The sequence below is a fragment of the Podarcis tiliguerta genome, assembly GCF_965153285.1.
Source record: "Podarcis tiliguerta genome assembly, chromosome: 11".
NCBI classification, from domain to species: Eukaryota; Metazoa; Chordata; class Lepidosauria; order Squamata; family Lacertidae; genus Podarcis; species Podarcis tiliguerta.
In genome coordinates, this window is record NC_139544.1 from 19,074,395 (window position 1) to 19,087,443 (window position 13,049).

At 39.3% G+C, this 13,049-nt stretch overlaps 1 protein-coding gene across 4 annotated transcripts in view; it reads right to left on the reverse strand.

Annotated features, from left to right (window-relative positions):
• Positions 1-13,049, reverse strand: part of DMXL1 (Dmx like 1) — a 69,001-nt gene that overhangs the window by 31,026 nt on the left and 24,926 nt on the right. For all 4 annotated transcript variants that reach the window (XM_083403564.1, XM_083403563.1, XM_083403562.1 and 1 more), the window contains exons 15-22: positions 11,734-11,836; positions 9,375-9,491; positions 7,875-8,096; positions 5,745-7,403; positions 4,373-4,483; positions 3,424-3,593; positions 1,677-1,774; positions 124-289 (exon numbers count right to left, since the gene is read on the reverse strand). In XM_083403564.1, the coding sequence (XP_083259690.1) occupies positions 124-289; positions 1,677-1,774; positions 3,424-3,593; positions 4,373-4,483; positions 5,745-7,403; positions 7,875-8,096; positions 9,375-9,491; positions 11,734-11,836 (2,646 nt within the window). The remainder of the gene's footprint in view (positions 1-123; positions 290-1,676; positions 1,775-3,423; positions 3,594-4,372; positions 4,484-5,744; positions 7,404-7,874; positions 8,097-9,374; positions 9,492-11,733; positions 11,837-13,049) is intronic.

Consider the following 13,049-nt stretch of genomic DNA (forward strand, 5'->3'; position numbering starts at 1 on the left):
TCTTTTAAGAATTCAAGCCTAATATTTTTCCTGTAACAGCACATTACATAATTATGGTAATAGTTATAGCCCCTGTTCTAAATATTTATCACTAGTCTCAAAAGGTAGTTTTATCCTACTTACCTCAACAGCATCTTTTAGGTGACCAGCCAACAAGAAAAATGCTGCAGAATGTTCAAAGCGCTGTTTGCCTAGCAGTGAAAAAGCATTCTTCAATGCAGCTTTACGCCATCTGTCTTCAGTAAAATTGTGTCCAAAGAACTGCGTCATCTTAGTGTCATTTAGAGATCTGAAAATGCAAATATTTAATACACTTGATTAAATCAGAACGTATTCTAATAAGTAAGTGATTGGTTCAGGTGCATCCAGGGGGAAAAAATACTGGTAAGCATATCATCCAAATATCACAGGGTAGCCCCTACTCAAAGTTCAAACAGCAATTTGACTTGCTTCTAAAAATTTCTATACTTAGGAAAAGACAGGACCATTGGTCTTATCTGCAAGTTATTTCTATGTGCATGCAAATATGTTTTCTCATGGGTCTCAAGCTCACCTAAAGGATGAAGAAAGGAACACTGTTTTGCTTCAAAATACCTAAGTTTCTGGATTTTACTCAATCTGAAACTATCATCAGATCATTCATGCCTTTGAGTGAAGCAGATGATGAGTGTATTCTCTGTCGGGTCTTCCATGGCTCAAGCTGGTATACTGCAGTGTGTGCAATTAGTTTTCAACATTTGCTTGTCTGTTACTTTGTACCATTAGTCTTTGTCTATCATTCCTGTTTTTGTTTCTGAGTTGCGACTGTAGTCTATATGTTTCTCCTCGGTGTGAGTCTTTCTAGTCCCCTCCTGGCCCTGGTGTGATCTAACTCAGTTTATCAGTACTGTATTTTAAGTAATCCCTGTATTCCCCATTTTTTTTGAAGAGTCCATTTTTCTGAGTTGCTGTTGTTTAAAAAAGAGCCATTTATATTCTCACATTTTGTCTGTCTCTCCTCTATTTTTATGACAGTCCTAGCCCTAAGTGTTTTGTTGTTGTTGTTTTAAACTTGCTCCAGGCTTTGATCCTTTAGTAGTGATGAACAAAATGTACAATTCAGAGCTACCAGCTAGAACCCCAACAGCTTTCTTGGTAATAGATGAAAAAGAGTAACAGAGCTGCACATCACCTGCATGCAAAATCCTCAAATGACTTCTCTCAGTAGTTAACACAAAGAGATGTTGAACAACATGGGAGACAGAACAGATTCCTGAAGTAGACCATGCATCAATGGCAAAGGTGCTAAAAGGAATCTAACACCTCCAGTATGACTAGTCAAAACTTATCCAACATACCAGGGTTCAGAAAGGGCTTGTTAAATAAAGGTCCTAGGCTGCCAACTTAAGGTTAGCTAGAACTACACCTTCCTGAATGTCTTTGTAAGTGGGACTAGAAAACATACTTCCTATTTGGGGCCATAATATTTAAAGTTCCATTTCAGGCACCTGAGTTTTTTTGACTCCTGCTTGCAAGTTGGCATTTGTAATACTATTGGCAGAACAGGTGTGCTATGACATCAGTAATGAACAGCTACTGGAAATCACAGAAGATTCAAAAACTTATAGTAAAAAAAGTAAAAGTAACCAAGTTAATTATCCACATGTATTGAATTAAATCCAGTTATAAATCTTTACCTGTATAATCCCCAAATCACAGCCTTCTTTTTCATTGCAAGGTAAAAAATGGCCGCATCTAAGGGGTCATTGTTTCTTTGAAAGGCTGCTTTAGCGACCTGTAAAGATAATGGTGTACCTAAGCATTACAGATTTCATACATTTCTATCTAGAGGACTGCAAGCAATACTGAACAATAATATTTGAGTCAAGGTAAAAACATTTATGTCAGTGCTGCTCATTGTTGTGGTTCGAGGACCTGATCCCCGCAAAGTGGAATGAATACACAAGGACACGTGATATAAGGTTAATGGGCAAGAAAAGGCCACAACTTTATTGATTACAGCCGGGAGGGGCTGGCGCCGCAGCATTTAGGCTGCTGTACACGCCCCCTCGGAAGCACCTGATTGGGTGCCTGCCGCTGGGCGTGGGCGCCAGCCAGGTGAGTGGGAGGCAGCGGGCTAACGCCCCCTGCTAGAGGCGGAGCTCGGCTCCCGCCCACAACCATTCCCCTCTCTTCCAGGAGGAGAGTCTTTATAAGTCTTCTTCTTTGGCAATCACTCATAGCCATGAACACGGTCTTAACGTAAATGACTGTGGAGGCTAATTCTGGATCCACACATCCTTCCACAGTGGGTACATAGGTTTCGGGGCGGGGGTTGATCATGGTGAGGGTTTGCCAAATGTGCCTTCCTCTTAAGGGACATAGTATGAGCTGAATGGCATTAAAATGAATTAAAATAAATTCCTACAATGTCTTGCAACAACAAAAAAGCAACCTGAAAACACGTGGTACAATGCATATGATAAATGAGAATTAATGGTTTGTAGCCAACACTGTCCATGTGTGAACAGAATGGACTTCAGTTTGTGCAATGGGACTTTACCTTCCACCCCTCCCCTCATGCATCCTCAAATTCAGGAAGGGAGATCAGGGACAGGCTTAGATTCTCATACCTGGCTCCCCACTCACTTCACTGTATGGAATGATTGAACTAGGAAAATCAGTGTTTGCTTGACTACGGAATCTCCCTTCACATTACAAGAAGAAACCCTTTTTAAAAAAGGGAGAAGTTAAACTCAGGGGCTTCTCCTGGTCTTTCACTTGCAGGATGTGAACATACATGTGTGGCCTTCTAAATACAACCATTACACAATGGTTACACAACCATAAATTTAAATTCAGCGTCAAATGCAGGCAGAGATCTTTGAAAATGTGGTCTGGGCTTAAAATACAGTTGAAAAGATATTTTCTTCCGCTGCAGTCCCAGCTTTAAATTAAGCAGGGGCTTCAAAAAAAGAATGAATGAATCAGAGAACACTTATGAGTGTGCTTACAACTGAATCACCTTATCACCTTTAAAGGTGAATCATATGATGCCCAGTGATAGAAAGGTGAGTGGCCCTGTCCACCTGTTGAAAATCATGGATCTAGCTCACTGGGTGGATCCAGTTCCTCTCCCCTGATTTAGCAGAAAAGGCTGAGTGTGAAAGATCCTTTCCATTGGCTTTACTGGTAAAGGTGCTACATGCCACCTTCTCCTCTCAGACTATCAATGACTGCAGGACTAAGCTTCCTTTCCATTTGTCTAAATTGGTTCATTTGTCTTTTATATTTCTTTTCTTGTCTACTTATCTTTTTCCTATTAAAAAGGTAAAATATATAGAAAGTACACATTTTAGTTTTAGTTACCCATGCTGAAAATACTGATGTTTTTGCTTAAGAACATTCCAAAACCATAAAGCAACATGCTATCAAAGTATTTACCTTCTCAATGCATCTCCGTAAGCTATGGGTATTTCGAACCCACCATCCTACACCCATAGCTCTGAGCTCTGACCATGTTGGATCACCTTTTTGCATTGCAGGAAGCATGTTTAGCAGTTCTTCTCCTGCTACTGAATGAAACGCCCAGGCAAAATGACTAGAAGATAAGCCTAAATTGTTCAAAGAGATTATATTGTTACAGGTGTATAATTTATAACATGCTATCATGCTAAATGCTTTTTTTCGTTTGTTTCTTGTAATCAACGTTTCAGAAGACTTTGGAGATCTTAGGATAACATCCAAAGGATCCACATCACATAATTTGGCTTTTTGCAAATAGGCACATTAGATTTACCAGTCTAAATATGTTACATGGGCATTTGATTGTTAAATTGAACACAGAATTATGCCAATCTCTATGAAGCCCCTACAAGCCTTACATCAGGGGTGGGAAAACTTTTTTCAGTCTGAAGGCCACACTCTTACTTTGGGGTAGCTAGAATATAGCCTACAAAGTCAGACCACATCACTCCATTCAGGAAAACAAGAGGCATTATTAAGAGTTAAATGACACATTCCAGTCAGGCAAAAGCATGAAGCAGTCAGTGCCAGTGAGGGAATGTGAAGTGAAGAGGGTAAATGACTTGGGGAGAATCCTATAGGCTAACCGAGAGGCCTTGAGAACCACATCTGGTCCCTGGGTCTGAGGTTCCATAAAGCAGCATTACATGAAGAGCCCCAAACCAAGCCAAAACAACAATTGTCCAGGCAGCCCTAGTTGTGCAATCATACAAAGGAAATCCAGTTGCTCAGTGGAGACTATGAAAGCCTACATCAGCACAATGACAGAGCTCCGGAAGGCTAACATTTCCTCAAAAATCAATTGTTTCTAAAAATGTTGCCCTACATAATGTAAAATTGATACTATAGGCAGAGTGAAAACCATTACCTTGGTGAAGGAGCTGGGCTCTGTGAGCAGGTGGCAGCGAAGTTGTCATAAAAGAGTGAAGACGTACAGCCAAAAGAAACTTTAAACCACATTCATCAAGTGTTTCTCCTCCTATGATTAAATGTTCAGTGTATATAATTTAATTCTTCATGGAAAATGCAGATATTCATTCCACCCTCATCTTGTTTCACATCATTTAAATCGCATTAGGAACACATGGTTCGACAATTTTATAATGTCAGGAAACCAGTGTGCAGTAAAAACTGATTTAATAGCAATCAAAAACTATTCTAAATTAATATTGTAGACAATTATAGCGTTCATTAATTTGCTCACAGGCAATAAGTATAGCTGAAGTCCTGCGTAATTATATTGTGGTATTTTTCAGTGCACAGTTGTGTTACATATTACATCCATAAGGAATATAGTCTGGATACAAAGGAGATGAATGTTGGACATTTGCAAAATAATACAGTCCAGATACAACATTGGGTAGCTTAGAATGACTCTCTCCCTCATCTCTAAGTACCTACCACTAAATCAAAAGCTGTAACTGCTCTATTTCATTCATAGAACTCTTTGATTCTCAGAAGGCAGCTATCATGTTATATGCCTAAGCAAGTGTTTCAGTGGGAGGCAACTTCTGAAACCATTCAACTAACCATATGTAAAAACTGACAACTACAAAATAAGTATAAAAGGTTCCTAAAGGGCTGAAGCCTACAAGGGCTGCCATAGTTGAACTATATCCCAATATGATGCTAAACCACTGTATCCTTCAAAACCAATCCAATTAAATCCTTTCTATTGTATGCCTGTGGAATTAAGTTTCACCTACTTTGGTCCCTCAGATTTCATAGACTTCCAAACCCTTTCATAATAAACAGATACATTCTGTGACTATTAGCAACACTAGCTAATGGATTATAAAAGTATTGGCCTTTGTATTTCAAAGTGCAATCTAAACATGTTAACTCAGAACCATGTTCCATTGTATTCCAGGGAAGTATTCAAAGGTTTTTAGCCTAAGGGCCACATCCAACATCACACAATCACAATTCTCACAACAGAATGTCCCCTTCTTCTCTGCCCCCTGCAGCCTCTGTTCACATGCCCCAAAATCTGCTCCGGGTCCTCAACCTTCTCTCCACAAGCAGTTTTCTGGGGCACAGAGGGAGAGAAGGACTCCATTCTGCCAGTGGTGTCTGTTCCCCTGACAAATGGATATCATTTGATTTCTAAAGCTTGGTTTAACTATGGACTTTTAAGTATATAGCACATTAGATGAGTATCTAAACAAGCATACATAGAAATTCTGAAACAGTTTTGAGAAGGTGAATATCTGATTTAAACAAATCATGAGAAAACTCACCCTTGCTTTTGTCTCTGCTTTCTCCTATATCAGTGCTGGTAATGGCAATTGTATCGACCAAGGCCATCAAAGACATCTGCTCCATTCTGGTGAGACCGGGTAAGCTAGCGTGAAGCAAGTGCCGCGAAAGAACTTGAGCATGCTCTGGTCCAAAGTAAGTTGGACTGTACTGAGAAAGATCAATAACCTTTGGCTTTTTATCTTCTTCATCTACTTCAAACATAGTGAGATCATCCGTATGTAGATTGGAATTCTGAAAGAGATCATCATAGTTTTCATCTGCCACCTCTTGCTTCTTAAGGGTTCTTTGGTTATTCGACTTCTCTGTACATGATGTATATGAGCAGTCCTCATCTGCGGCAAGCAATGCATATAAAGGTAGTGGTGGAACAGAGTCTATTTCTGTATAGTCTGTAATAGTACATTTGCTAAATGTCATGGGGTCCCGCGTACTGCTCCCACTGGCACAGATTGAGAGAGAACGGTACCGCTTTTCATGCTCAGGATCGTCAATGGCAATAACTTCTCCAGCAATGCATTTCACAAGATGAGAGAGGATGGCTTTTGCTCTACGCACTTTCCCTAGATCCATGAGTTCCAAAAGCTGCAGAGGATGGTACTGAGGTAAAGTAGGACATAATGTATGAGCTGCTTCAAAGAGGCCAGAATCTTCCATCTCCAGGGACAGATCATATACAGTTCGTTTCCCACTCAGTTTCTGAGCGAGACTTGTCATGGATCTGGTCAATGTCCTCTTAGGTGGGTGACCACCAGTTGACTGACTTTGTTTCATTAAGCTTATTATGGATGGTGTACTCCCACTGTAAGAGTCTAGAGTAACAGGATCTTGCTTTGTAGGGGGCTGCCACTGAGAATAAACATGCATTTCACAATCCATCCCAACTACGAGGATGCCATCACGAACCCAAGATAAAGAAACAGGTAAAGGCGGTGAACCTTCTACTGATGAAACTAAATCCACACATCTTAGCAATATAAATCTAGAAGAGCATGACGTTTTAGCATTTTCCCACACAGGCAGTATGAGCATCTCCTTACCACTTTGTTCTTGCATCTTCCCAGACAGCTGACCAAACATATACAGCTTTGCCCCAATGCCTACTGTTAGGATATGCGAGCCGTCTTCTCTAGACATCCAGTCTAAGTGAACCATATGATTTGTTCTAGGTATTAAATTCTCATTTCCATCTATCACTGAACTGCTGTCAACACCCAAAGAGTCCAATGTTGGGTTTAGCTCATCTAAGTGTAGCGTTTGTTCCAAGATCCAACAAGAGCCTCCGGTAGATTCGCATTCAAAAATTCCAACCGTCACCAAAAAGTCTTGAGATGAACGACTGTTTACAGTTGGTGTTCGCTTATATGCCACAGCTAAGCGATTTGTATGTGCACAGCTGATTTCCAGAGCTTGGCCTGGCACAAAAAGAGCACTACTGCTAAGAAGTCCATCTTCTATTAGTAATGGCCATTCTTCCCATATATACATGCCACTGTTCGTAATACTCTCTGCTACAGAAGTCACACCTGATTCCACTGCTAATCTGCACCTCCAAAACCTAACCTTGCCATCTGAGCATAAAGTTGCCAGAAGATAAGGTGCACGACATACAGGATAAATGGAAGAAGAACTCAGGTGACCTGAAATTAGGAAGAAAAAACCCCTCAGGATACTAGATAAATATATTTTTAAAAATACTGTAAATCTCCTAGAGGTGACCAGCATGAAATGATCAACAGGTTTAATAAAGTATAACAAGAAAAATACAGAATTTGAAACTGACACCCCCCGCCCCCCGAAATCAGGAAGTACAAGCAGAGTGGTACCTTGGTACTTGAACAACTTGGCTCCCAAACTGGCTCCCAAACACCGCAAACCCAGAAGTGAGTGTTCTGGTTTGCGAATGTTTTTCGGAAGCTGACTGTCTGATGCGGCTTCCGCAGCTTCTAATTGAGTGCAGAAAGCTCCTGCAGCCAATCAGAAGCCGTGACTTGGTTTTTGAACAGTTTTGGGAGTTCAGTAGACTCTCGGAACAGATTAAGTTTGAGAACCAAGATACCACTGTAAATCCAAAGCTAACCCCCCCCACAACCCCCCCTTAAATTACAAACCTGCTGATGGTTTGATGCTTATGATCTCTACTCCTTCTGGTAAATTCAATTCTTGACTATAGACAATTTCTGAAGAAAGAGTAAGTTGGCTGGTACTTTGAAGGTTCTCTTTGCAGGCTTGATATTTCTGAGTAAAGGAAGACTGGAGCTTCTCTTGATCTGGAGAAGTGTAAAGCTCTTCTTGAGATGCTGCTTCACATGCCTTGGAGTCTATTTTTTCATCTAAAGAAAGTGGACATTTTAGCTAGATGTATTATAAAAGCAGGGTTTTTTTAAAAAAAAACATCTATACCCCATGTATTCAAATTCTAGCCTAATCCTGGCATTGATGTTGACCTATTTTCTTTCAATGGGTTTAATATGTTTGTGAGCTCGGGGTCATGTAACAGCTATCATGAACTACCCTTGGCACTCTAAGACTTCAAGTATCCGCAAGCTGTTACACCTATTTATGTAACGGTATAGTAGTCTGTATACTATATTTTAATACTGAAATACATTAGCAAGGGGCACCAGTCACATTCTACCCCATAAGCTCTACATAGGCAGACCCTAGAGATAGCGAACTTGACTTTTCAAAGCCACACATAGCAATAATAGCCAAATTATCAGATGGAGCTGTTGACAGAGTTCTTCTTTCAGATACGGGAAAATGGGTAGCCCACAGCAAATTGTTTCAAGACTAACATACCTCACATGATAGTCTGAAGATAAATGATTTAAGAACTGTAATGTATTCATTCTTGTACCGGAAATGTTATGCTGTCTACAATGCACCATTCTGCACAACGCAATCATTTTGGATTATTTGCACCAATGCAAACTGTATTGATCAAATTAGTCCTATGAAGCACCTTTTAAGGCTCTTTTAAAAATATTAGGCTGCACTCAAACACTGGATATGATTCAGCCCTTTTGAGTACTGTTACTTTCAACAGGAGGTGTGCTTAATTGCCTCCTTAAAATCAAACACATGCAATATGCTTAACTTTAACTGAATACTACCCATGGCTGGATTCTACCCATTGCTTTTTAGGCAGACACAAACAGATAGACTGAAAATGACTTGTTTTACTTTACTAATATTGGCCTGGTTTGCATTTTCCAAGAATTCTCTCTGTGTGTCTCCCTTCCTCTTGCCACGCTGCTGCTGCATCACTGACAAACTAAAATCTACTTTGTTTTGTTGTTTGAACCCAGGCTCACTGTTTGTTTCCTCCAAACTAGCATCAAGTCATACTATGACCAAGTATTTTCTTAGTGATGAAGCAGCAGGGAAGTAGCAATATAGAAACTTTATTAGGATAGTTTATTTGAGAAGATTTTGAGGCAAGGACAAAAAGAAAAGAAAAACTAAATCCCATGCACACACACATTTGAAGAAGAACCAGAAATATTATTGAACTACAGCATTGCAATAATAATCAAAATAAGCAAGCATTCTATCAATAAATGTGCTTTATAACTTTAAAATTTACATTGCAAACATAAATGACCTACCTACTGAGACTGGTATGGACTTCAAATGTAATTTCCACATATGTAACATTGAACAGTTCTGAGTATGTTCAATTACTATTAAATAGAACTTTTCAGAAAACCCATTTTTCTGATATCCTGCAAAAATGTAGAGAGGTTTAGTTATTAGTAGATGATAATTTGAGCAGTTGTTAACTACTGACTGGATAACGTTCATCCCTCTGTTTTATGGTATGTATGCATTCAATTTATATACTTGAAGGACCATCCTTTGTATAAAAAATTACAGAGTTTGTTACTTGTGAGGGAATACTGTTTTTGACACAGATTTAGTATGGCACAAGCTTTCAAGGAGTCCAGTCCAGTTATCAGATGCATGAAATGTTATCCTGGATTGTAGGTACATATAAAAATTTGGAGGGGGCGAAGAACAATAAAGTTGAAAGAAACAAGGGTGCAGAGTAATGAGAGTACAATATGGTGTTAATCCTGCTATTTTATTTTATTAGCAGTGGCCATTCATACACCAAACACACACACACACAATATTTAACAAGCCAGACACCCTGGCACACTTGGTTCCATACATTTCAAAGGGATTTATTATCTCATGAGAGAGAATAAAAATTGAGCCTTAGATCACAATTCTATGCACAATTAGTTCAGAGTAAGTCATACTGATTTCCGTGTTGCTAAGAGCCAAACAAGATGTGACAGTAAAGGTGTCGTTAGGAAAAACATTATTAAAAAATAATAACAACAAGAGCATGAGAGATTTTCATCAGGTTCTCAGCACACAAGAAGGGAATATTCAACGTTTACTTCCCGAAACACTATTCTGATTAGATAAAGGCAGGCTTCTTCAAACTCGGTCCTTCAGATGTTCTTGGCCTACAACTCCCATGATCCCTTGCTAGCAGGACCAGTGGTCAGGGATGATGGGAATTGTAGTCTCAAAACATCTGGAGGGCCAAGCTTGAGGAAGCCTGGGTAAAGGTAAAGGACCCCTGGATGGTTAAGTCCAGTCAAAGGCGACTATGGGGTTGCAGCGCTCATTTTGCTTTCAGGCTGAAGGAGCTGGCATTTGTCCACAGACAGCTTTCCGGGTCATGTGGCCATCATGACTAAACTGCTTCTGGCGCAATGGGACACCGTGACGGAAACCAGAGTGCACGGAAATGCCATTTATAATCACACAACCACCCCAAATTGGCTTTGAGGGAAAAAAGCTCCCAGAAGTGAAAAAGGGACTTTTCCCATATGTGGGAGGGATGATTTTCACTGTTATAGTAGCTAGGGATTTAAGTCTCTTCCTTCAATGTGGCTCTGTTGAAAATTCCTTTACTTTTGCCACACTAAAATAAAAAATTAAAAATGTAATTTTCTAATGATGCATGAGTTCTTGGAACTAAGGGCTGAACTAGATGCAACTCTAAACATGGGACTGGAATGCTGTTCAAACTCAGTCCAACAAGTCCCTTGAAACATATACAAATGATTATGCATGCCATGGCAATTTGGCACTGTAGAATAGCAGCTTCTGAACAAAAGGACTACATATTAAGAATTTCAGATTACTCTTTTCTAGACTGAAGCCTGTACAATAACTGGTTTACATACACAGCGGAGTGAGAGGAGAATAAAATTCAATTGTAATACAATAAAAGAAATAAAAGAAGCAATAAAATACAATTAACAATCATTATGAAAAATGGGATGGATGTGGTGTCTCCCATCTTCAACCACAAATCCAGACCCAGACCACGTGAATGAAGCTCATTGACCAGTTTGAGAAACCCTGCTTTAGAGGCAGTTAAGACATTTAGTTTGGCTCTTAGCAACATTTGGCCTTCTGCGTTGGCCAGCATGGGAAATCTTTGGCAGATATGCCTTGTGGGCATGAACATTTGTGAAACTATTTTGTTTTTAAAGACTAAAAATGAATTTTAGGAGACACAATTATAACTAATAGTATACAAGGTAAACGGTAAAAAAACCCCAGAAGTTAGTATAGTCATTTTAGAACACTTATCATTCCATAGAATCTGTAAGATATTTAAATTTTAAAATAAAAAGACAATTAAAGCCATAGTGCAACAGCACACCACGTTACAACTGCTACAGCAGGTAGAAATTTTTTTAAGTGGTCCACCAAAACCTTCAGCAATCATCAAGGAGTCCATGGGGGGCAAGTTTGGGAATCACTGCTCTTAAATATTAACAGTATGCTAGGATAAGCCTGTTGTTTATGGGACAGGAATCCCATTTTCTTACTATAATCTAGAATACAATCACTGCTTTAGATTTCATATTTTCACAAATTATTACACAGTCATAATGCCATTGTATTGAGAAGTTACTAAAGACAGATATGCTTTACCAGAGTCAGGTAACATGGTGTTTTTCTCAGACAGTCTATTTTCATGATTATTCAAAATGAAATCTTCTTGAAAAACGTGAAGTAGCTGCATTTTCCCACCACGCTAAATAATAAAAAAGCATATTAAAATACAACATTCTGCCCAAATTACATTTAAATAATCTCGAATAGAATATGTTGAAAATATGCAATACTTTGCTGAACACATTTTCAGGAGGCAAGGGGTGGATTAGCCCCTGAGAGGTTGATAGAAAAATCAGGGAAGGGGAGTCCCTAGAGAAGCTGTGAAGTGGAGCTACAGGAGAGGAATCTGCAGCTTCTGTTGATTCTCTTATGATGGGACCTTCCCAGAGTGTGGTAATAATGCCTACTTTTATTTCTTTGTGGCCCAACCCTATAAACTGTAGAATAAAAGCAGGAATGGCTATACTGCTCCACCTCCACCGGTGTAATACTGCCTCCCTAACCTCCTAGATGATGAGCTGTTGAAGCCATCAAAGAAAATTGGCACAGACTTAGTTCCTTCCACAGTCTGGAGTCACAAAGCAAGATGACCCAGGGGTCTCAAACTGACTCACCGCTGTGCTGCCAATAGTGTGAGAGGATGTCTCATAATAGGCTTCCCTCAACATCACTGCCACCTCCTCCTCTTCAATGTGTTTCATCTTCTTTGCAACCACACAGGCTGTGTAAAAGCCTCATCCAATCACTGATTAAATGAAGTCTGTATTCCCTTAAGTCTTACCTCTTATATATTTGTTTTAACTGTGTGTCTTATCTGTTTTAATTATCAGTTTTTATCCATCCATTATCCATGTTTAATCTCGTATTCTATTCACATGTTTTATCATATGCCTGTTTCTTTGTTCTTATTTGCTTTAACAATTATCTGTCTAAATGCTAACTATTTTATTTATATATTTTTCTTATGCTGGTCTGTGACTGTAATAAAGTTCATTCATTTATTCCTTCGTTCATTAGAGAAAACTTCCAAAAACCTAACTTATTCACCAATTCGTTTTTCTGAATCAATGCATATTCATCCCAAAGAGGGAAGTATCACATAGTGTGAGGAACTCATTGGTTTGCATGTTATTTAGCACGACAATGCCAATTGATGCAGAGATGAGATGAGCTGAACTTAAGGTTAGGAAAAACTGTCTGTAAGATTTGGGTATTTGCCACCTATGTTCTCATCTGGTCAAATGAAGTGATGGGAAGTCCTGGCTAAAGTGATGTGTTCTGCTTTGTGTATAAAGGATGCAGAAATGTTGGCTTGGGCATGGACAAGCCGTCTCCTTGCTGTGGTGTCCATT